The sequence below is a fragment of the Ruditapes philippinarum genome, unplaced genomic scaffold, assembly GCF_026571515.1.
Source record: "Ruditapes philippinarum isolate M1 unplaced genomic scaffold, ASM2657151v2 ctg2252_1_1_1_1, whole genome shotgun sequence".
Taxonomy (NCBI): Eukaryota; Metazoa; Mollusca; class Bivalvia; order Venerida; family Veneridae; genus Ruditapes; species Ruditapes philippinarum.
The window spans coordinates 75,141-101,719 of NW_026861360.1; the positions used below are offsets into that span (position 1 = coordinate 75,141).

At 32.0% G+C, this 26,579-nt stretch overlaps 1 protein-coding gene across 1 annotated transcript; it reads left to right on the forward strand.

The window, feature by feature from the left end:
* Positions 1-2,547: 2,547 nt before the first annotated feature.
* Positions 2,548-7,103, forward strand: LOC132715372 (mucolipin-1-like). Its single transcript, XM_060698362.1, has 5 exons — positions 2,548-2,996; positions 3,597-3,710; positions 4,429-4,551; positions 4,812-5,027; positions 6,611-7,103. The coding sequence occupies exons 1-5, from the start codon at positions 2,844-2,846 to the stop codon at positions 6,920-6,922; spliced, it is 918 nt and encodes a 305-aa protein (XP_060554345.1). The 5' UTR covers positions 2,548-2,843; the 3' UTR covers positions 6,923-7,103.
* Positions 7,104-26,579: the final 19,476 nt, after the last annotated feature.

The window sequence follows — 26,579 nt, forward strand, 5'->3', positions numbered from 1 at the left end:
AAAGTTTGGTGTTTCACTTACTGAAACATAAAACCTCTGCATCGAACAAGTAACAATCAATCTGAACTGAACATAATGACTTCTGCAACCGAACAGTATATCTCCAAAATCCCCTTTTGGAAAAAAAGCTGAACATAATGGACGGTATCACAACAGCAGTTTTGTGGTTCACACTACTGAAAACATAATGACCTCTGCATCGAAAACAGTAAATATTCATCTGAACTGAAACACAATAACAGGTATCACACAACATTTTTGTTGTTCACTACTTGAACATAATGACTTCTGCAAAACCGGACAGTATATTCATCAGAACTTGAAACATAATAACGGTATCAACATTCATTATTGAACATAATGACCTCTGCACCGAACAGAATATCATCTTAACTGAACATAATGACGGTATCATAACAACAGCTTGTGTGTTAACTACTGAACAGAATGACCTCTGCACCGAACAGTATATCATCTGAACTGAACATATTGATGATAGGTAATCACACAACAGTTTTTGTAGTTCACTACTGAAACATAATGACCTCTGCACCGAACAGTACATCATTTGAACTGAACATAATGATAGTACTATTCAACAGGTCTATTTCACGACTGAACAGTCTGAATAAAGCACCCAACAGCATGCCATTGCAACTGAAAATAATAAAAGTATCACACAATGATACACTGCCTCAGCCAAACGAAATGATAGTACCACTCAACTGTTTATTTTCATGGTTGAACATGATGAGAAGAGCTATTTTAACCGAACATAACAACTGTCACACCCTACAACATATCTTTTTAACTCAACATAATTGTGTTACCACATGCTTGTTTGTTTTAAGAACTGAACAGAACGACTAATGCACCCGACAATACGTTGACTTGACTGAATAAAATGTAATCAGCACATAACATGACACTTCAATAACTGAGCGCATTTGGATTTCCACCCAGTATATTGGGATTTTGACCCAGCATATTGTATCTCGGACTCAACAGAATGACATTTAACCATGTATATCAGACATTCCACACATAAGACAGTCCAGGCGTTCCATACTTTCCGAGCAATCGTGTTTGCTGATTGTATAAAACTATAGGGACTTATTTCTTTTATAACCTACGTGTTCTGGTATTTGCTTTTGCTCGGTAGTGTGTATAGATACCATTTTTACCTAGGGATTTACTGCATCAGGTGCATTACATATATCAGATTTATGAAGTATGTTCTAAAAGCATTTCAATCAACTATTTCCAGTGCAGAAATTTTCAAAAATGAAAATTAACCGTACTTGAAACGTTTTAAAGGTAGTAAAATCTACTAATTGCGTATTAAACTGTAATACAATTCGTCATTAGTTTGTATAAGTTCGTTTTTTTTCGGTGTCTCACCAACAAGTAATTAGCATCTGCATGACTTATTAAATTACAAAAAAAGCAAATATAGCTGAAAATACTTTTGTAAATTTAAGTTAACATTGCCATATGGAATAGGTATATTTTAATTGGTAATATAGAATGTTGATGATATTTTTTGGAATTATGTACCTGGAAGCATAAACTGATTTCGATAATGGATAAACTATCTGTAATGATACTCATGTTTTGATAATTCAAGATCAACTTGTTCGTTTATGAAACAGCAGTGCCGCTTAAAATTATGTTAAGCCGCATAAGCAGCCTCTGCATTGGCTATTTATGTGTAGCATGTTTACCTACCAAAATTCCTTCTAAGGCAACATTCAGTTTGTAAAAATGGTTATAATCAATATAAATTACTAATAACGTCATTCCATGTTCTCTGGCCGTACTATATTTTTATACAGTAGTGATAGGTGTCCAATATTACTGTGTAAGTCCAATATAAATTGTGTAACACATTAATATTAGAAAACGTGCCGTGTGGTGAAAATATGCATGACCACAGAACTTTGTCCTGTGGTACAACAGATATCAAATCAAAAATAAGAAAATATCACTTTGTTGCGTGAATGTCCAAATTTCACACTAATCGTCATTTAAACACAACATTTTACAACCGTGATCTGGTGATCCGGTGAAAGTTTTGGTTAATTAAAATAAAAGCTCAAATGAGAATTCACGCAAAATATTATTATAATTATGCTAAATAGTGAGTATCAAATCTCCTTGAAAGACATTCATCGTCTGAATCAATCATTCAAAATATTAGAGATATTTATAACAAATTTGAAAAAAAAAATATTTTTTGTAAAAATCCCCAATGTAAATTGATGAATACTACATGCGTGTAAAGTCCAACATTTTGTGTAACTTTTATAATTTGTGTATGTCATTGTTTTACCAAGAACAGCATGTATCTTGTAAATGTTGCGGTTAAACAAGATGCTCAATTGTCAGTTGAAAAAATAACAAGTCGAAATAGTCGTTTCACTTTTAAATAAGAATGTTTGACAAGTATCCTATTTGATGAGTAAAAAGAAATAACGCCTTGAATTTGCCCAAGAAAATACAAAGGCTGGTACAGTCGAGTTATTTAAAAAATATCAAAATCGACGAACTTGTGTTTTGCCGTTACTATTGCACCATTTATTTTTTTTGTTGCAACTACTGCCTGACTTGCTTACTTGTCTCAAGTGACGACTTTAAGTCAACAATCCTTGAAAACGGCGGCATTATTCAAGATTGTACGTGCCAAAAAAAATTCAGAGAATTAACCAATGAAAATGATTGCACTGGGTCGAAGATAGTAAGAAATGATAAAACGTAGCGTTTAAGAAATTCGAAAAAGTAATGCATTTTTTTATTGTTGCTATTGTTTGTTGTGTTTTTTTTTTCAGAGAACTAAACAATATATGAAATATTACTACAAGACAATCTACAAGGATGAGAATGAGGATCTACCAACATCAGAGTACTGTCTCTTCTTTCCATTTTGGGATATAATTACATTTTTGTCGGATATATGTACTTCAATTGGGACTTTTTTAATAGTTTTTAATGATCAGGTATAATACATTATGAGATTTTCTATATCTTATTGTACAAGATTTCTAGTAAAGTGCAGTCTTACTTTGCCTGACGTTTCGTCATCAGTTACATTGAAAATATTCAAATGCCTTCGCGCCAAACGGTTTATATGATAAGAAAACAATAAAATCATAATCGCCTAACTTGAAGTATCATAAATCAAACGTTAGCATTGTATCAGTTTATGTCGTAATTTTTTTTGTGGTTGGGGTTACGTGGCACCAACACGGTAGAGGTCATATAACGATTTTTCAGCTAATCTGGTGGAGAAAGACCACAGGTGCCCTTCCATACATTAATTCGGGAACGAACGGAGACATAAGTAGAACGATCGTCGTTCTGCAAGCTAGTTGGATAGCCGTCTCACAGGAAAGAGTCCATGTTCCTATATGGATTTGAACAAACAGTGGTAGTGGTAAGGGCCAGGCGGTTTGAGGTTAACGGCCTGAACAACTTGGTTATTATTTTTCAATTGTAAAATGATAGACAAAACTAACGTTTGTTAAATATAAAACTGGTTTAAGAATACAAATCGTGATGAATGCAACAATGGTTTATAACATCATTTATAACTTAAGCATGGCGAATGGTTGCTCGAGGAATTAGATTTATACATCATGTTGTTGGGACTAGGTTGTTTGCTAGCATGGCTAAGTTTACTGAGGTTCTTCGAGTTTTATTCAAGATTCAACGTGAGTATAAAACAATGTTGTCCATCAAGTCTGTGATAATGTATACTCAAACCAATTACAAGAAATGAAATTAGAGATAAAGTTCTATAAAATGTTTACATTAATTATTTCAAATTGAAATGTTACATTGTTTTGACATTTTATACTTTTTTTACTTTGAAAATTCGTTTTTTTTTTAATTTGAATTGTGTTGAATCAATTAATTGTTTGAAGTAGAAGTGGATTATATTGTTTGAAGTAGGAGTAGATTATAACAGTGACTATTTACCACCCGTAATGCATAACCTCTACATTGAAGAGTATTCAGATAGTCCAGAATCACTGCCAACTGCATTAAAACGGAGGAGCGTTGGTTCAAACCCAAAAAGGGAAACAATCATTTTGCTAGTGTAATTTGATACCTGAATGTTATTAATTGTTTCTTAACAATGGGCAATAGGATAACATTTTTCATAATGATGATATTATAGAGTTGCTGTGCACACAGGTGACCTTTAAGGCATACAACTTTCCTAAGTTGTCAAATTTACAGTTATTTATAGCATCATCAGGGATGGTCTTATGTTTATTTAAAACACAAAAAAGAAAATTGTAAGAACATATTGGATAGTCTATATTTAAAAATTTCATCAAATTGTACTCATGTCAACAGGAAACTAATTAAAATTTGTTCATATATTGTAGATTATAAAGAACTTAATATTCTTTATTATTGCAGTTGTTATTTAGAACGATATACAAATCATGTCCGGATATCATTACTTACCTTATTTGTGTAAGTGTGTTGTATGTCGGTTTCCTTTTCTGTGGTTATATCGTCATGGCCCCGTACCATGTCAAGGTTTGTTCAATTAATATCATTGCACGTTAAAACATGATCTATTTGAATAGCTGAAAACTTAAGACGTAGTTACGATTGGTATTCGTAATTAATATATATTTACTAAGTAAATCAGTTTATAAAGCAGTTAACATAAAACTTTTAAAGGTTGTATAATTATGTCTTTTTAATTAAACTGTTCATTGACATTTTCGACATGAAAAGGGTCATCATAATTATTTATCCACCTTTTGACGTTTTCTTTGTTTCTGTTATTCTAGTTTAAAACACCGTCAGATGCCGCAGAGACGTTGTTTTCTATTATTAATGGTGACGAGATATTCACTACACTGGCACTACTGGAGTCCGATAAGAGTGGTGGTAACTGGGTATGGTGGTTTTCAAGGTTTTACGTTGGAGCATTCGTTGCTATATTTACAATTCTTGGCATCAACCTCTTTATAGCTCTCTTCCTGAATGCATATGAATCAATTAAGGTACATTTGCCTTATAATTCTACATCAAGTATTTTATTTTTTTATTTTTTTTGATCTTTGCATTTTTAACTATATTTATTCAGTGGTTTTATAACTGAAAGAAAATAATACATTTTAATGAATTAAAAATAATACAATAAACATTACCTGCGGATAATTTAGCTGATTTTTTCCATGTTGTATTTTTTCATCATTTTTGCTCCGCGTGGGACAATGCCAAAACACATATCGTGTTCGATCGAAAATACGACATGGCATAAATCGGCCAACAAAGCGAGTGTATTTTTATTTTTCACATAAAATTTACTGAATGATTTTGAAATATGATAACAAAGAATTGGAATTTCATTTTCATACCGCCGAAAAAATAGCGTATACCGTTATGTATCTAGTTGCCTGTCCATCTATAAGCAAGTTCGTGTTTGCTCTGTTTTTTAAACGACATGACGTGCAGTATACAGAGATATGCTTAAATAGTATATTAACTGTGCATCTCCTACGTATTAGATAGAAAAGGCCTTATTATTACTTTACAACTCTTACGTAGGATGCATATCAAAGTATTGGAAATACAGAATGCAACACATATGAAAGCTAGAGCTTAACTGATTGAGAAACATATGACATGTCAATATGAAAATAATTTCTATATGTCAAATTGTTATTGCGGCAAGCTGCATTAGTAACTACCCACATTGTGAAGCCAGGGATGATTTTGTGCTAAGATTAGGCCTAATTAGAACTTTATGTCTCCAACGTAGGAGTTATAAAGTCCTGTGTATGACTTATAAAGTTCTACGTAGGAGTTATCCTTTTTATAGAACATTATGGATTGGCACAATGATGCCTCCGTATATAATTCTTTTTAATCTTATTTGACCAACGGAAAAAAATAAATATCTTTTAGAACGCACCCGCTATGTTTACTTCTTAAAAAGAGTTAAACAGTCTTTTTATGATTACGGTCGTTTTTATTTTGTATCTAACAATGTACATACTCAGTTATATTATTACAATAATAATGTAACTAATTCAATTAAACTTGACGGCGACAAAATGAGCCTAAACACTTAAAAGTACAGTAAACATTTCGTAATAAAATAATCTGTTTCTACAAAATAACGATGCTCAGAGCAGCATCACCTGTTGGTCCCTTACAAATGAAATAAATCAATATTTTGGAGCCAACATTTGTCCCGCCCTGAAGTAATAGAGTTTATTATAAATGGAATATAGGAATACACAGTCATTTAAAATCCTTCTGTGGAAAAATACAATGCATAGACCATCGATATTTGTCATGTAGCATGTCACAGAATACCTACGTCTACAAAAGTTATTTGTGAAACATTTAATTTTGGTACAAAGAAATAAACATAAAATATGTTTCGGAAACACTTTAACAACAGACCTCTTCAGTATTATAATACTCTACATTCGGGTGTTGTACATGTATTTGTTTTGTATTAACAAAAAGTGGATTCCATTTTTACAATATTGCTGCGAAATGTTTTCACACATTGATGAAATGTTTAAGACTCGCTTTGATTTGTTTAATGTCTTTTTTACGATTTATTTTTAAGAAATGTCAACAAGGGGAACGAGAATTTGGTCCGATTGGAAAATTGCTTAACCTTGTTCTTAAACAAGAACAGAATGAACATAATTTGCACAAAGTGCTATATAATACAATGAATAACACGAACGAGAACGACGCTTTACTGAAACGGGAACTTTCCAAATACCTGCACATTCCAGAAGGAAAACCACAACTGGTGTTAATCAAAAGGAGGGGAACTTTACAAGCGTTTATAAAGGACGGCGGGGACGGAGATGAGACGTTATGTAAAAGTGATAAATGCGGAAGTGTTACGTGCTACTGGGATCTTTGTTAGAATGTTAGAGGATAACAAAACAAAATTAGATTTCAGGTTGCAGTGTAATAGCGTATCATGTATCATAGTATTATAAAACCAGTAATTATCATTTACATTCTGAAACCTTTTAGGTTAATTGTAGTTTTCCGGCATAATCAAGTTGCAGTTTGTTATTTCATAACTGTAGTGCGCTTATTCCATTTTTAGCTCACCTGTCACAAAGTGACAGGGTGAGCTTTTGTGATCGCTTTTCGTCCGGCGTCCGTCGTCCGTCGTCCGTCGTCCGTAAACTTTTACTTTAAATGACATCTCCTCATAAACCACAAGGCCAATTTCATCCAAACTTCACAGGAATGTTCCTTTGGTGGTCACCTTTAAAAATTGTTCAAAGAATTAAATTCCATGCAGAACTCTGGTTACCATGGCAACCGAAAGAAAAAACTTTAAAAATCTTCTTTTAAAAAACCATAAGAGCTAGAGCTTAGATATTTGGCATGAAACATCTTCTAGTGAGTGTCTACCAAGTTTGTTCAAATAAAAGCCCTGGGGTCAAAATTGGCCCCGCCCCGGGGGGTCATTGATTTTCCCTATATGCATATAGTAAAACTTTAAAAAATCTTCTTTTAAAGAACTCAAAGAGCTATGGCTAAGATATTGAGCATCAAACATGTTCTAATAGGTGTCTACCAAGTTTGTTCAAAGAAAAGCCCTGGGGTCAAAATTGGCCCCGCCCCAGGGGGGCATTGATTTTCCCTATATGCATATAGTAAAAACTTAAAAAATCTTCTTTTAAAGAACCAAAAGAGTTAGAGCTAAGATATTTAGCATGAAACATGTTGTAATAAGTGTATAACAATTTGTTTCAAATAAAAGCCCTTGGGTCAAAATTGACCCCGCCCAGGGGGTCATTGATTTTCCCTATATATGCATATAGTAAAAACTTAAAAAATCTTCTTTTAAAGAACTCAAAGAGCTATGGTTAAGATATTTAGCATCAAACATGTTCTAATAGGTGTCTACCAAGTTTGTTCAAATAAAAGCCCTGGGGTCAAAATTGGCCCCGCCCCGGGGGGTCATTGATTTTCCTTATATGTGTATAGCAAAAACTTAAAAAATCTTTTTTTTGAAAAAACCCAAATAGCTAGAGTTAAGATATTAAGCATGAAACATCTTTTAGTGAGTGTCTACAAAGTTTGTTCAAATAAAAGACCTTGGGTCAAAATTGGCCCTGCCCGGGGTCATTGATTTTCCTTATATGTGTATAGCAAAAACTTAAAAATCTTCTTTGAAAAAACCCAAATAGCTAGAGTTTAGATATTAAGCATGAAACATAATCTAGTAAGTGTCTACAAAGTTTGTTCAAATAAAAACCCTGGGGTCATTAACTGGCCCGGCCCCAGGGGTGTCATTGTTTTTAACTATATGTGTATAGTAAAAAACTTAAAAAAAATCTTCTTTTAAATAGCCATGAGCTAGAGCTTAGATGTTTAGCATGAAACATCTTCTTATGGGCGTCTACCAAAGTTTGTGCAAATAAAAGCCCTTTGGTTAAATTGGCCCTGCAACGTTTGGGGGGGGGGGGTGGGGGTTGGGGGGCCTATATACAGGTGAGCGACCTCAGGGCCATCATGGCCCTCTTGTTTTGTTTCCATTCGTTCGTTTAACTAAATCATTACCATGTTTTATTTGCTGGCATGAGTTTTGTTCAATTTCCTCTATAACGAGTGTATACACATTAACTTACAAGATTGTGAAATATCTGTACAATGAATCAATCATAGAAATAAACGATTGGACAAACACTGGAAACCGATTGGTTAACTTGTCAGTAAATTGCGGTTTTAATACAAATGTCATACCCATTGATAATAATGATTAGATTTTATATACAAATTGTATTCTGGAAGAAATATTTTGAATAAATTTGAATAATTGACAATCATGAAATAAGGAATGAGACAGAATCAAAACCTATATATCTCGGCATTTTTCATATATATTTCCTATGGCATGCTTATCAAGGTCCCATATCAATCCTTAAGAGCATGCACTTACCATTACTTTTTGCCATTTGCTTGTACAATTGCAATAATAACAATAATAATGATAATGATTAAATCTTCAGGTTACTTTCAAAGTATTCAAGGGAGCTAATTATTATATATGTATCACGTTTCAAAATAATATACATCACATCATATAAGGCCCAGTATTATATTGTTCCGCAGAAATATGATGAGTATAAATTATATTGAAAACTAAACTTTGTATATATTTAAATATATCCATGTAAACATTTTACCTATTCAGGAAAATATAGATTTAGCTATATCCACTTATCCTTGTTAACATTTATTTACACTTTACTTATTCAGCTTTTTATCAAAATTGTGTCTTGGCTTGTTATAATGTTTTAAGGAAATATAAATTATGCATAACTCTGAAAGTTAGTAATTATTCACTTAACTTAAGTTTTCAATTTTCGTACTTGCTCGAGCGGTTTAGGTCGTTGACTACAAACAATTTGCTCTTCATCGCTTTGGGTTCGAATCCCGACAGGGACTTTGGATTATTTCACTTTGCGAGGAAGCTGTACAGCTAGCATACGTAACGTCGGTGGTTCTACTCATGTATATATGTGTGCATGTAATAGTGCTCGGAAAGGCATCTGAGGTATTTCTCAACCAGTAAAGTTGGAAATCCGCCATATGACTTATGATGTGATGGTGTGACTTAAAATCAGTTCGATCAATAAATAAAACATTTCGTCGATATAAAAAAGCAAATGGTGAGTAAACAATTATTTCGTTCTGGAATGATCTGTATTTTGGTCGATAACTCCAGAGTTTTTTGAATGCAAGTAATGAAGAAGAGAAAAAAACGTTCAAATAATTAATATTGAAATGCACAACTTGCAGTAGGAACTGTTAAACATTTACACAGTAAGACATATTAATTGAGCAAAAAGTTTTGTTAAAAATTTTATATAGTTACTTATATATAATGTTGTAACTTTTAACAACAGATAGATGCACTTTTAAATCGAATTCCTTTTATCAAAATAAATTTCTGTAACAACATTTCCGTTTGTTTGTTTTTTTTTTTTTTTTTGTTTTTTTTTTTTTTTTTTTTTTTGGTTTGTTTTGTTTTGTTTTATCTGTCTAATATATACACAAAGCCCTGACATCCAGAATTGGTGTCATTAAATAAAAAAGAAAGCGTACACATAACTAGTAAAATTAATATGACTCTTAGAACAATAAAATATAAGCAATCATAAGCATCATTTATAAAGGGCGTTCGAGCATTATAATGACGAACAGTCAGACCGTAAATATTAAACGGTCCATGGTAAGGCTGGCTGGCTGGTTTGTCCTTTTACATCCTGGTCCGAAGTGGTGTGTACTGTTTCAAGTACAATATACGTAAAGTTTTCTAAAACAATGTCAGCATTTTTTTTTAAATTGTTTACTAACATAATGCGAATTTTGGTAAAATCCACTGGGCTATTAAACACCTTTGAATTTGTGAGGATATTGGAGCGAGGAATTCCCGAAATCTGTCAATCAGAATATATAGGTCATCTGCTAGATCCTGAAATAATAACTGAATCTTAAATAATATCAATTATATAATAAAGCATTTAATTCTTTCTACCAATCAAATGAACCTTAAAAACAAGCATATAAAACCTTATCATAGTCAACAGATTAACGGAAATATTACAAGTTCTGTAGCAAACAAAATGAGAACTTAAAAAAGAAGTAACACTCATTTAGGCATGTTTACCTACACTTTCTTATTGACCAGTAGGAAATAAATGTTGGTCCCCTGGCATAGCAGATCACAAAGTACCAGTTTGCCATCAACAGTGCTCTTTGAATAAACCTAGTTTTCGAAAACTCTCAATTTCTGAATCATGATTTCAATTAATAATTTCATCTAGAGAATCTAATACATGTACCTACATGTAAAATAAAATTGATGTTCTTGAAAGAGATGAATTTTAAAAGTGCAACTTTGATTCCTAAATATGTGAATGTATTGTATTACAAAATTAATATATTGCAATACAAAGTTATTCTATGTTCAATAAAAGTGTTTGAATTATTAATCATTAATTATTAAATTGTTTTGTTGATTACAGGTTAAGACTGTATTTGGAAAAAAAATATAACATTAGAAGAAATGTATAAACATATAATTTGCAGAAAGAAATGGTCTGAAAAAAATCATTTGTACTAGACTTTCAATCAGATTCCTACATGCATGACCATTTTGGTGCAGCAGCACGAACTTTCAGAGTTTTCATCAAATGATGTACATAATGAAAGTTTATGACTGGACAATTAATGCAGATGTCTTTGAAAAATGTGTATAATTATAATACATGTAAAATATAGATGAGCCGCGTCACGACAAAACAAATATAGTGCGTTTGCGACCAGCATGGATCCAGACCAGCCTGCGTATCCGCGCAGTCTGATTAGGATCCATGCTGTTCGCTATCAGTTTCTCGACTTGTAATAGGGTTGGTAAGCGAACAGCATGGATTCTGATCAGACTGCGCGGATGCGCAGGCTGGTCTGGATCCATGCTGGTCGCAACCTATTATGTTAGTTTTGTCGTGACACGGCTCAGATAATTTTATTATTCAAAGTTCATATGAATAATTCTTCAAATATTAATCTTAATAAAAATTCTCAACAGATTGAGATAAATTGTTTCAATGGCTTTCATTAGTGATGCTGCATATCCATTAGTGATGCTGCATCTGTTAGGTCACCATGGATTATACCAAGAAAGTGGCAAGTTACAGACTATAAACTGGAACCGTACTATGATAGCAAACTGTCCTTTATGAGCCTCGTCAGATGACTCATCAGCTAATAACGCAGAACAATGAGCTGTTTGCATTTTTTCGAGCAGTTGTATCTTCAACACAAAGTTAATAGAAGAAACTTGTCATGATACAGTTGTAAACGATGTATACATGTTTTTTATGACAGATGACTTTCCAGTGAAAGCACCCATGAATTCGTTTGCTATAAAACGTAGCATTGGCTTAAAACTAGTTTCCATCGCTTGGTAACAATAAAATACAAATCTGATTTAAAACACTGAACATAACATCTGTTTTTTTTTTCGAAATTGAATATACATGTATATTATGTTCCTTTTACTTCAATAGTTTCTGACAACATGTCTGCAACTGCTATCTTTTTTTACTTGCCTCCTCTGGGGTTGAACCCGCGCCCCTCAGTTTCAATGCAGTTGACAGTAGTTCTAGCCTATTTGAAGGGCAGCTGGTACAAATAAAATGCGATTTACTGTGAGCGTTTATCTTCAGTTTTTACATAATATTTTTAGTTCCGAGACACCTCGATTTTAATCACGCCAGGATAATCGGACGCTTTTATAACACTACTTACAAGAAATCACACGTCTACATAATACCGTGCGTTTATAATACACATTATTCGAAATCTTGTATTTCCTTAATGCAGATTATTAGAAGGGAGACGACCCTGGCATGTCATTTTGATCATGTCAATACATTTTATCACCCGTTACAAGTCAGGTGTCTTCTGAAAGGTTATGTTTTAGAAACTTTGTTATTGAGTTTGTTTCCATCATAAAGTTCATAAAGTTAGGGTAAAAAACTTTTAATTAATTTTAAAATTGTTTTTGAATATCATGTTTATGTTCACTCTACATTCAAAGTTTTTTAATGCTTAATATTTAAGCTTTCTCTTACTCATCCAAAGTACATGGTTTTCGAGGAACTAAATGGCTGTCATGATGCAATGATATCGTTATTACAATTATCTTATTTTTTGATTACGTTTATAACGCGGTTTTCGCGATTATTATACGTAGTTAAAAATCGTCTTTTACCTTTTTCCAACTTTAGAATGAGAATTTTTGTCTGTGAATGTGGAAAATGGACACTACTTTCGATTGGGAATATAAGTGAATATCGGGTATTAAATCGACCAAATACCCTGGCATGGCTGGCACCTGAGGTCCTCTTCTTCCAATAAAGATGAAAAGTCGGCATATGAACATAACAGTGAAACACAAATAGAAAAAACAAAACAAAAGCTAGTTTTATACTTAAAGACATGAATATAAGTAATTGTATGAATTTGGTGTGTGTCGACTTGTTCTTAAGACATTTTCTGGAGATAAAAATACGATTTAGCCATTCTATTATTTACTTAATTTAGAAACTACCAACTTCAAACTACCGACGAATAACATATCTCTACGTGAAAATTTAACATTGAAGTCGGTCGGTAATATATAAATAACGCAAAGGTTTGTTAGCGACAGTACAAATATCAACCCGAGAAAAATACAGTAATACTTGGAAATGTTAAACTAAATTTAACTGTAACAAGGGTAGCAACTCAACAATCCCTATTTTGCAAGTTTAAAGTGTTCTTGAGAAGTTGTTTTTCCTTTACTCTTTTCTACCCAATCATAGCCATACAATAAGCTGTGATCCAGTAAGAAGTAAATCCGTAAGCCCATATATACTGTTATTATCTGTGAAATCTGACATTATCCAGAGTGTTTTCATCAACTGTATAAACATGATTTTTACTATGTGCAATTACGATATCCTTCATCTGAGTACTATTTTAGATTTGTCAACCGCACATTTCATGTTTAACTGATTTTTTTTAAATACTCCTTTGTTGCATGCTTTAATCGTCTTTTTGTTTTTTGTCATATTTAGATGCATGTATATCCCCATTCCTATGCAAAAGTTTCCGACGAAAAGGGATGTTTACTTTTTGACTATTCAACCAAACGATATTTAAGACGCGAAATAACCGTGATTGCACATTGACGAAAAAACATGTGAAGAATATTCTGGATAGGATCAGATTTTACAGATCATGAAATATAAATGGGTTTGTGTTTTGAATTCTTAAAGTGTATGTTTATGACTGGTGTACGGTTTTTCACACTTAATTATGAAGAGGCCATAACATTTTTGTTTTAAGCAAACTTATCGCTAATAATGCTAATTTGGGAAGAAAAAATCTTGTGTAAGTTTATATTTTGTGGAAAGCTGTATAAATGTGAAATTCATTTGAGAATAGCCCTTTTTAGGCCTCTGTTATAAAAAAAGTGAAAAATCACTGCTGGTAGATATCATCAATTGCTTAAAGGGTAAAAGAAAAAAAATTAACTTCTCAAGTACACTTACAACTTGCAAGGTAATAACAGCTCTTGTTTAAATTTTGTTAAAGCTAGATTTAGTTGAAATTTTCAGATTTTTACAGTATTTTTTCGGGGTTAATAAATAAATAACAAATAAATACGTTTGCAAGCAATAATAAAAATACTATAATTACTAAAAATATTTTCCTCGGGATGATAATGTTAATGTTACCCACAAACATATTATAAATTTCTCAGTCACGTGATACACTTGCATTAACAGTAAGAATAACTCCCATTGCCTATAACGAAAAAGTGATAGGTTAAATGACAGCATATTATCTAAATAATACATATAATTTTGTTCAATTTGTAATTATGAAAATAATTAAAGATCCTGTATGTTGTAATTCAGGTTACGTACCACACTTAAGTGAAATTATATATATGTATATGATTATGCTTATAAAACAATTTTCAAACATCTAAGAATATGTTAGATATTTACTGCAAATATTGTACATATTTAATGCAATCATAATTATGTATGCATTCATTTCTTATCAAAATATTTGACGTAGATTTTATAGAAAATAAATTTCTATTACCTCCCTTTATTTACATGAAATGTTCATTTCGGTAATATCTTTATAAATAATGTTTTTTGGAACTTACAAAATTGATGAATCTTAATTTGAGCACCATAGTTTTTATAAAACATTAAAACATGTGTTACAGTATCTTTAATGAACAGTTTTTGCAAGTTTCAATGAATATTTATTACTTCTTCATTAAAAGTCATATCGAATAATAGACACTTTGATATATGAAATACACAGAATTGCCACTAAATCAAATAAAGAATCCGTTGAATATTTACAGGATTTCCAATCATTGATCAGTGAGAAATATGAGCCGCTGGTATGGCCTATGACATAAAATCGATTTAACATTGTAACGAAATTAAATAGTTTAAAAACAATCATTGTCTAATGTCTAGTTAATACAGCAGGGTAGAAAAATTAGTTTATTTACCCTAAGTCTGCTAACAAGTTTGAATTGACCCATGTGAACAATGCAAACCCTGATCAGTCACCACATTAGTAACGTCTCATTATCGTCTGTACTGTTTGCTACCTAGTCAGTAAAAATTTGGATTTTTGTTTTTCATCAAAGTGCTAAATGGTTAAGTCCACATTGAAAAATGAACAAGTCAATTTAAGATATATAGTAGTTTTAGGTGTAAAGACGTATTCATACATCTCATCATCGTTATAGAGCATATTATAAATAAAAACACATATTAATGGAAATAAACGTTTTAAAGAATTATTGTTTTTAGATAATTATATAATAAATACAAATGGAATCTATAATTTATTGCAAAATCATTCTAAAATCTAAATCTATGCTCATATTTTAAAATTTGAAACAGCTATGTAAAGAAATTAAAAAGGAAGAGGTGGCCTAGTAAGTGAAGTTTCTTCCTCTCGACCACTTGTACCAGGGGATATTATATTTCTTAATGTAACAAGAGTATCCGTTAGTTTCAGAAAGTGAACTTTAGAAAAACTCTTGTTACTTGACATTATATACAGGTCATTGAGTCCTATGATCATTTTATCTCAATGTTGATTCATTAAAAATGTAACATAAGTTGTCAGTCACATGCCATAAAATTTGTAATTAATAGTTAGCTATACATGTCAACCTGTTTGATCCATCGACCTATAATATGACTAACATGTCATGTGCTTGAATCGACGTAAAATCCAGGAAAAATAAACAAAACTTGAACTCAAATGAAATAATAAAGGTTTGTTTTTGTTGTTTTTTTCTTTTCTTTTCTTTTTTTAAAGAACTACTTCTTTGATTGGATTTAATATTATAACAATCGCTCAATAATGGTCCAATGGCCCAAGCCAGATGAATGAGTCGTTCTAAGTTGACAGAAAGGTGAACAGGTATTTTTGTAGAAACACAAACGGTACTTGCGATAATGATATTTGAATTAAAATACATTATTACATTATTAAAGCAGTATATAATACAAAAATCAATACAAATGATTCTACATCAGTCTCAGCATAGTATTGCGTATATGGCAACATATTTTTACTTTATAATATTTGCACAACAGTATTTGTCTTTAAATTTGTTGTCGCAAATAACTGACCTATAAATAACTGCCGTCAATTAAATATGAATACACGTATATTTGTAAATTTAGAATGTCAGGGTCTGACAGAACCAAAATCATCGACTTTTATTATATCGAAATGTCATTAAATGGATATAGCCATCGTAAAGGTAAAAACTAAATTGTTTCATAGCAAGTCAAATACATGAACTAGTTATCAAAATGGAAAATTAAAAATTTCAATATAGATCTATACTATTACACAAGCAAGCATTATTTTGCAATACCTTTTGAAAAAGCATACAATTTTGAAACAATTTACATAAACGAATTAACAAAAGCTGTGTAAGAGACGTGTCTCGTCAAAAAGACGTTGCCACTTACAAATTTCACGTAGTTTTCAATGAAAAAGTTTTAATATAAACAAAAATAATTCTGTATCCTTTTATTTATAATTATAAAATATTAATTATAAAAGCGAAGCAGCTCATCCGATTGTGAAAAATATAGTTATAGGATAAATATAGATTCATTTTAAATTAAATGACATGAAACCGATTACAGTATACTCCATACATTTTGAATATCAAATACCTGTAATTGAATGATTACATGGCACAAAAGTGTACGTGTAAATATGCACACTATCAAGTATATGGTGAAGCTGCCAAAATGCGATTCGGTCGAACGTTCAAATATATTCCATTTTCACTAAAGCAGGAACATTTTAAAAGTCGAGACGTACTGGAAATAGTACAAAGGCATAGAACGAAACATTTAATCTAAAACCGCAGATATTTTCTTTTTCAAAATGTACATGTTATTGAATAGACAGAATCATTATTGAAACAAATTGAAGATCAAATGTATACATTTGTAAATTATCTGCCCCTGATTATTAATTGTTTTGCTCTTTATCATTTTCAAGTGGAAAACGTGTATATTAATTAGGAACAAGTTCTTGTTTTTGCCTCGCTCTTCAAATATTAATATCACAAAGGATGTTAGGAAGATAGCGAAAAGTTGATTACGCAATTTCATCGCATAAATGATAAGCAAATAAATAAACGACCAGTAAATTCTGTCGAATTGAAAGAAATGAATTGGAACAAAATGTTGCTAAGACATTATATATTAAACTCCATTACAAATATTTCGAGGAAAGAGTTTGGCATTTATAAGAATGATGATCTAAATACCGTATTGAAGGGAACTAGTCTGTAACGTCGGTATTGATTAGAATAGTTTATGTTTTTAGCCAGCAAAATAAAATTTTGAGAAATTAAAGTGAACGATCGAATCGTTTTTTTGGAAAAATATAGGTTTTGACTCAGGAAATATATTATGTTTTTCATGTTGGTCCCCCTAATGAAATAGAAATTCCTCCTGCAATGACTACAATCTTTACTAAAAGCTATTCTATCGACATTTTATTCCGAATCCGCGTTTTGTAGTGACGACCCTCCTTACAAGCGGAAGTTCTATTCGAAACGAAATTTGAACGACTATAAAATATACCGACTGCGCTGCCTTTTTCAGATTTGCTATGATCCGTTCTTTTTTGTTTTTTGTTTTTTTTTTTTGTTTAGTTTTTTTTGTGCAATGGATTAAATTCACTACAGTGTTGGAGCAGTACTTATAGACGCTTGCATTTATCATGAAATATCGCTTTGTTTTTGCCGATTATTATAGCAATCATTCAAGATCTCAATTAATCGTTGTGAAGAGATTAATAAGAAGTTTTATAAGGTGCATTTGTGTCGGTGGAAAGGCGAAATTTTTTGCTTTTAGCAATTCAGGTACCATGTTCGGTAAATACTGGAGTTCGTTATGTAATGTGGTGCTCCAATACCTTTTTTGGTCTCTATGGAAAAATATAGCTGCTAAAATAACATTCTGCTTTCTTACATTGTAAATTTTTGATCGACAGATCTACAATATATGACTCATGACTTTCCTTCTTTCATAATAAGAATCGTTATGCGTAATTGTTACGTTTGAACAGGGATAAAAATCGATGGTATTCTTCTTCTTCTTCTTTTTCTTATTATTATTATTATTATTATTATTATTATTATTTTTATTATTATTATTATTATTATTATTATAAAGCATTTAAATGTACATATACTTGTGTTTCTTGTCTTTGAAATAAAATTGTATAGAATATGATTGCGTTATTTTTTTTATTTATTTATTCTTTATTTATTCATTTATTTTTTATTTATTTATTTATTTTTTTATTTATTTATTTTTATTGACCGATTGCTTGCTTGCTTGATTGATTGATTGATTGTTTGATTGATTGTTTGATTTGAAATCATAAATGTCATTATAATTATATCAAAAGTTGAAATATTATCTTATGATTAATAATTTAAAGAGGCTGTCGTGTTTTAGCATGTGTTTTTCGTAGGAAAAACAATCAAGTTTGAACAAAATGTTAACTTTGATTATTTTAGAACAATATGTATCAGTTTTTCATTTCATACAAAAAAGCGATAGAAAAATGTCAAGAAATAATGAGTAAGGAGCGCTGTGTTACCTAAGTTGTATTGAGAAATATGGACGCAGCCTATGTTTATAGAGGGTTCATCGGCCTGTAATTGCACACAACAAACTTTCTCTAGCGAGTTCAGAGCATGGATATGTCCTTTAAGATTTAAAATAGGTCACTGTACTGAGTCCTAGAACATACATTCATCCGTGATACATTCCTGATAAGACCTGTTCGTGCCAAGCAAAGAGCCGTCACGACGTTTTAGGGGCTCACACACCTTAGTACCATTTCTCGGGCGTCCCTGCCTACTATATAGGGTTACTCGCACCGGAATTGGTCATGACCTCGGCAGGTGGTTCTTAGTGCGATAGAGGCGTTACTTCCACTCCTTCCTAGTAATAGTTTGACCTCAAGGACCTGTCATCTATAGACACAACAAAGCTCAAACAAAGCTTGAAGCCAGCCAGCCGGTTGATGTCCGCGGTGAAATAAAGGTAGACCAAGCTCTCTTTACCTTTTAATAACGTGCACATACCAAAGGGACAAGACAGATTAAAAACAAACCGATTCGAGTCAGGTTTTATACATTTTTCCTTTCGTAACATGCTGCACGGTAACTGTTATTTATTTGTACGTTTGGTCATGTTATTTCGTTTAAAAGGGCGGTGTGAACAGCCCAGTGCATTTCTAAAATATTTGGTTAATAAATGTTTTTGCATAGTTATAACAAGAACAACAGGCACAACATAATTTGTAGAGATTGAATAACAAAAATTAAAAATATCATAATGGACACATTCAATAGAATGTTTCAAAACGAGCAAAGTATGAATATGTACATGTGAAATAAGAGATTTACCATCAAACATTATCTCTTTATTAACAGTGAGAAAAGATTATAATTATAAACTTATATAATGTGTAGCAACAATGCACTTTTTAATAAAAGATAAAACTATAATTGATTATGTAAGAATTCAGCATGACATTTCCATTTTACATATTCAATGAACGGAATTTTTTTAATCTACAATTTACTATGAAAAAAGGTAGGCTGTAATTTTGGCAGCGATTGTATTCCATAGATGCTTGCGCAATTAGTGCGTTGTTATATCACTCCTGCGTTGCTGGATATAGACGGTGGTAAACACTCTTTTTATACTGATCTAAAGACTACTTCTCCATATTTATTGATTTTGAAAATGTAAACAGAATTACTTGTACTCTTCGTTACCTTTACCAAAGAGATCAGCAAAAACATAGAGTTTGATGACAATAGATTTCCATTAAGTACATCGAGTTTTGTTTTTTAACCTAAGTGTTATTACAAACTGCACGATTTTTACGAAAGTGTTCTGCTGTACTGCACTGGCTTTGAAATTTACAGAATCATTAATTTAAGTTATAATAGTTAAACGAGCCTTACACTTTAATGCATTGATTGTTGTATATTCATAGATTGTTGATTAAATTGACGTATTATTGTTCTTTAGAATACTGAAGAAGTGCACGCAACTGCTTTTGAATAAAGTGCATACAATTGGTAACGGTTCAGATGGTGCATTCAGCCAAAGGGTTGCATATGCATAGACGACTTTTACAAAGTTCATTGTATGCATTTAAACACGTATGCCAATCAACCATTTATAAACTTTTTAGAATTCTAAACAACAAATTTCAAGCAGATTTTGATAAGATAAAGACTAAATCTATAAAAGCCAATTAAAATATCAGGACCATAAAATCATAAGAGTGGCGGCTTGGTGAAGTGGTGAACGCGTCGGACTAGTAATCCAAAGATTGCGTGGGTTTGAACCCAGTCAGGGGTAAGCTATTGTTTCCTTGAGCAAGAAACTTTACACTCATAGCATCCAACACAACCAAATTAAAAAAATATATCAACTAAAGTCATAAAACACCGAGTCAGCACACTATTGAGTCCTTTAACGTCACGATAAACTTTATGATAAAGTTATATAAAAAAAATTCAAATTGCTAGAATGAAAATGAATAATATGCCGCCCTAAAATGGTAAAGAAGCTAGGTTGAAAATGATAAATATACATTAAAAATTATGAATAATTGAAGTAAATAGTTATAAGAGTCTGATAAATAATTGCAAGAGACGTCCGAACATCACTAATGACATACCAAAAACATGATAATTGAGCCGCGGCATGACAAAACCAACATAATGGGTTTGCGACCAGCATGGATCCAGACCAGCCTGCGCATCTGCGCAGTCTGATCAGGATCCATGCTGTTCGCTATCAGTTTCTCTTCTTGTTATACGATTTGTCAGCGAACAGCATGGATCCTGATCAGACTGCGCGGATGCGCAGACTGGTCTGGATCCATGCTGGTCGCAAAACCATTATGTTGGTTTTGTCATGACATGTCTCAATTATGACGACCACAGTCATGTTGCAAAACAGCACGGATCCATACAATTCCACACATAAGCAGAACCTATCTAAGTTGCAAAAAGACACACCTTCCCAGAATGAACAAAACCTATTAAAATATATACGAATAAAACCTTATTAAGATCGGACCTAAATTTTGTCTCCACGTTACCAAACTTTGAACTACACTTTAAGAGACAAAAAGTGTGTTGGCGATTTACATGTGAACCTGACAAATTGACCTTTTTACAAAAAAATGAGTGTTTAGTTTAGTCTAAACAATATTTTATTAATAATCCACACATTTACATAATAAATTACATAAAATAAAATTTACGGATTGAGTAGGAAGCTTGTAAAGCTTTTTTGAAAACTCTCTCTTTTTTATGAGAGAGTTTAAATGAGTGTTTAAAATGACGTTTTAGAATATGGGATTTATGTCAGGTCATCGCACACCGGCGTCATTTTTGCTAAAAATATCAGAAATAATAAGTGAAATTGCATAGCCCCATTATGAATATATGCATGTAAGATTCAAAATCATCACATTAATGAAATTTAACATGTTTATTCGGCGGCGCTGTAATGCGACACTTCAAAATTAAAATATCAGTAATTTATATAACGTTTTATATAGTTTGTTTACTTAAACGAACTGCATATTACACAATATATATAAATAAGTATGTGTATAAATGAAATACTTCATCTCAGTGTTGATATATATTTTTTGTCCATCGAGATCATTTCCATTTGAGTTACAAAATAGTATACACCTTAAGCGACAACAAAAACAGACGAAGCACGGTTACGTAACATTATTCTTTTTTACTCTTTCATCCTTGATATTTTAAAAAAAAATTTACCCTCTAATGCATTCAAACCCTAAGCAACTCTTTAAGAACTTGAGGTGATAAGCCATTGCAATCAGTATAGAGCCGGACTAGCCCTACTTAAAATTATACACTTTACAGTTGGTTAAGTAACTAGAAATGTTCTTATTGATATCCCCAAAATTGATTAAAGTTGGTTCCATAAATGGATGCTGGACTAGTCAATTCAAAAAATTTCTGCAGCTTTGATCACTTTTTAATATCTTTAGCCAATTTCTGAGTCAGAGTTTCGGAATAAAAGATGTAATCTTATAAAAAATATATACAGTAATTGATAATTAGCATTTATTTCATGTTTTGCAGTAGATTACTGAATTATAACGGTTAATTATATTCTGATAATTTCACAGTAATGATTACCAAATATAATTTCACAGTAGCCGAACTATATTTGGCGTAAAAATAAAATATTTATCATTAATGAATGTTTTTTCAGCGGAAATGTAGTCAATCATAATAAAAAATGTACGTGATAACTGTTGTTCGTAAATATTTACGAACGTTGTGCTGAAAAACATCTAAAATCTAAAAATAATCATTGAATTATATTTTGCTTCAACATTGTGACGTCATTATTTGATGACGTCATGAAGATAAGAGCATGACGTTACGCGGCAAAAATCAGTAAAATGGTGTAAAATCGTTAAAAAATCATGAAATAAACAGAAAATTTGTTTGTTTTACATGTAAGATCAAATAATATTTCACTCGTGAACCCCAGCTATTATATTTTCACTCGTGGCTACGCCACTCGTGGAAAATATTGCATCTGGTGTTCACTCGGTGAAATATTTTTCGATCTTACACTGAAACAAACAAATATCCTCTATTTAATAACAAATGCCATGGACGCTGTGCTACTTTTATTATTAAAAATTTACATTAACAACAAATAAAACGGAGGCTGTGTTTTTAGGATTATTAAAAACAGTTTATTGGTTGTTTGCACAATGAAAAGTGGTGACTGTTATACCGTACATAGGTTTTATTTATGATATTTATATGAGAGAATAGTAGATGAACAAAGTGGTATACGAAGTTCAACTTCCGGAATAAGAGATGAAATCTAATAACTCTGGAAAAAGCAATAGATTTTTGTTCATATAACCTCCTGCTGTTAATCAACATTGAATATACAAAATTGATCCGATCAGAATGGATAGGTATTCCCACATAATTGCTGATGAAGTTTCCATTCATTCTTTGAAAACATGCGAAGAGAAATAAATATTACCCATTTTTGTTTAATAACAATGCTATATTTTTATATATTTTTGGACTTGTATTTCTGATGAAATCAATTTTAAACCCTGTACTTTTCCATTTTTAAATGCATAATATTTTATTAAGCTTTAAATGTGCCAAAACTTGCAAATCATAATTAAAATACTAATGCATGAATGAAATGGTTTAAAAATCCATTTTAACATAAATTCACATTATAATGTCTATTTAAAAAAAGGACTTTAACAGACTCAATCAAACCGAGTTTGCAATTCTTATGTAATTTTGTGGTGATTAATGCTTCCGAGGGATCACTTTGTTTCCAGATTTTTATACTTCACATCAGCAGGTGTCAAGTGCAGTGTGGCAGCCGTAAAAAGTTGCTCCGTACTTCACTTCAGTGTTGTTATATTTTTGGTCCTTCGGGATCATTGATGCCAGCACTATTAAGTGTTGAGAATTGAGTACCGTTCAAGCCGGTGCTAGGGGTCTTGAGGGATGTTGCACCTATTCATTATCCCTCATGTACAGACTCAATCAAACTGAGTCTGCAATTCTTATGTAATTTTGTTGTGATTAATGCTTCCGAGGGATCACTGTTTCCAGATTTTTATACTTCACAACAGCAGGTGTCAAGTGCTGTATGGCAGCCGTAAAAAGTTGCCTCGTACTTCACTTCAGTGTTGTTATATTTTTCTGGTCCTTCGGGGTCATTGATGTCAGCACTATTAACTGTTGAGAATTGAGTACCGCTCTAGCCGTAGCTAGGGGGTGTTAGGGATTTTGCACGTATTCATTATCCCACATGTACAGACTCAATCAAACTGAGTCTGCAATTCTTATGTAATTTTGTTGTGATTAATGCTTCCGAGGGAACACTTTGTTTCCAGATTTTTATCATTACTCTTATTTTTTAAAAGTTTTTATTGTTTGTTTGTTTTGGGTTTTACATCACATCGACACAGTATAGGTCATATCGCGACGTTTCAGCTTTACTGATGGAGGAAGACCTCAAGTGCCATGCCGTGCACTATTTCAGGCACGAACGAGTACCTGAGTAGAACCACCGACGTTCCGTAAGCTAGCTGGATAGCTTCCTCACTTTTTAAAAGGTAGGTGACATCTAAACTGACATCGGTTCTTTTATTAGCTCTGCAAACTATAATTTGTAAAAACATAGTTTTGTGTTTCCACAATAAAGTCCGAGTTAAAACAGTTATTGACATTGTAAAAGGTTCGGATGGCCGATAGATTACCACTGTATCGGAATTATTGTAATATAAAGTGAAAAGCCATGTACTCTTGTAAATTCTTTATTCCTTCTATAGGCGAATGTCACGGCTCATGTATAAAGATTTATTTATCTGCGTGGAATGCTATTTATCTAATGAAAACTATGAATAAATTACTATGTCTGTCAGTTTGACTTTGTTTCTTTGATATTAATCATTTTTACTATTTAACACTAAAATCATTCCGACACCCCTGACGATCTCATACGTCAAGATATTTATTGCTCATAACTTATAACAAACGAATTGCTAATACGTGTATTGGAAAATAAAAGTTATTTGCGGGAAAGCAGAGTACAACAAACTGGAAACTGAGTAGAAATGCTTGTATTTTGATGATGACGACGCGCTTTTATAGTTACAAAGTGGCGATAGAGATGATTAAAGTGTATTTGTTACTAGTGCATATTAATTGGATTGTTGCTGAAATCTTTCAAAAAGACACAACAGTTGTAAATGTATTATGTGACGGTACTGATTTAGGACAAGCAAAAAGTGTGACAGTATGTGCGGGGTTATGTGATATTACTCCATCATGTAGAAGCTTTTTCTATGTAAAACTTGACAAAATATGTAAGGGAAGCGGAACCATATATGGATCAGTTGTAGGATGTAGTTCCAAATCGGGCTCTGTGTACTACAAGACCACAGGTAGGACAATGTTTTTTTTAATGTTCTCAATGGTGATTGATCTACAAAATGAAAATTTCATTTCATCAGAAAGATTAACTCTTACATGTAACAATCTATTACTGAGCATTATCGTACAAAAATAATTTAATAAATACGTTCAAAAATTACCAATGTTACTAAGATTACATTTCAGATATATATTCAGTTTTGCAGTTTTCCTTTGAAGTTTGAGCAGGAGTTTATATGTTCTTTTTTTTTTTAAAATCTTCCAATGAAACATTTTGAATATTGCATGCATGATGTAATTGTTTTGAATACCAGTAGATCTATTTGGATATCAGACAAAAGCGTGAATTGTAAGAGGGGTTTTCCAAACATCCGCGGACTTATTAAATATGTATTGAACGTCAACGTGTATTGCAATGAAATTTTATCATCATACCTTGTAATTTATTCTAACACTCGCGTGATTTTGTCACTATAGACAAAGAAGGGAAAAACTGGTGTTAAACTGCCAATAAACACCGGTTAGGGACTACTTGTATAATTATGCGCTGTTATGTTTTCACCCTCGATTGTATAGTTTACAAAGCATTTTAAAGCAACAATAAAAAGCATTTTTATATATATATTCAGTTCGTATAATGTTTTCTTTTCATACAATACCGAAATAATATCTCAAATACACTAACGCCACATATTAGATCCATATCAGTTAATAAATATTTTGACAAAACGGCGCCAATCCGTATAAGCAGCGTAATGACGTCATCGTAAGTAAACAACTCATTCATAAACAAGCTGACGTTATTTCATACGTACAAGAATGATAAATGGGGCCCTGATGTAAACACAATACGACGTAAGTTTTTTTTGTTGAAAACGTGATAAAATAACGTTTTTTTCTTATTATTTCTTTTGTTTGATAATTTCTATATCTTCGCAACAGTAGGGTGCGAAAATCGAACAGCGTTATAGGAAAATCGGCACCAGAAGTTATTTCCGCTTGAAAAACATTTGTGATTTTCCTTATTTTATCGTGTTAGAATCGAAATAACATCGGCCTGAGAGGTGTATATCGGCTATTTAACACCGGTTTTGTCGTTTTGATACGACAAAATTAACCACTCAGGCCTACGGCCTTCGTGGTCAATTCCTACGCATCAAAACTCCAAACCGGTGTTAAATAGCCGATATACACCTCTCAGGCCGATGTTATTTCTTAATTTCAAACACGTTTTGAAAAAAACAGGTAACTGCGTCAATAAAAATGATTTCATATTTCTTTTAAATAAGCACATACACGGCACCCGCTTATTATCGTATATTTTTGCTAAAAAAATAATAAATAATAATAAAAGTAGAAACCCGCAAAATATCGCATGTTTCTTCTATGACGTAATTTAAGTAAT

Bases quoted from the DNA above. Each gene is read 5' to 3' on its own strand.
- LOC132715372 (XM_060698362.1), top strand. From the start codon at position 2,844: ATGAAATATTACTACAAGACAATCTACAAGGATGAGAATGAGGATCTA. The intron at 2,997-3,596 runs GTATAATACATT...TTATAACTTAAG, and splicing joins TAATAGTTTTTAATGATCAG to CATGGCGAATGGTTGCTCGA. The intron at 5,028-6,610 runs GTACATTTGCCT...TTTATTTTTAAG, and splicing joins ATGCATATGAATCAATTAAG to AAATGTCAACAAGGGGAACG.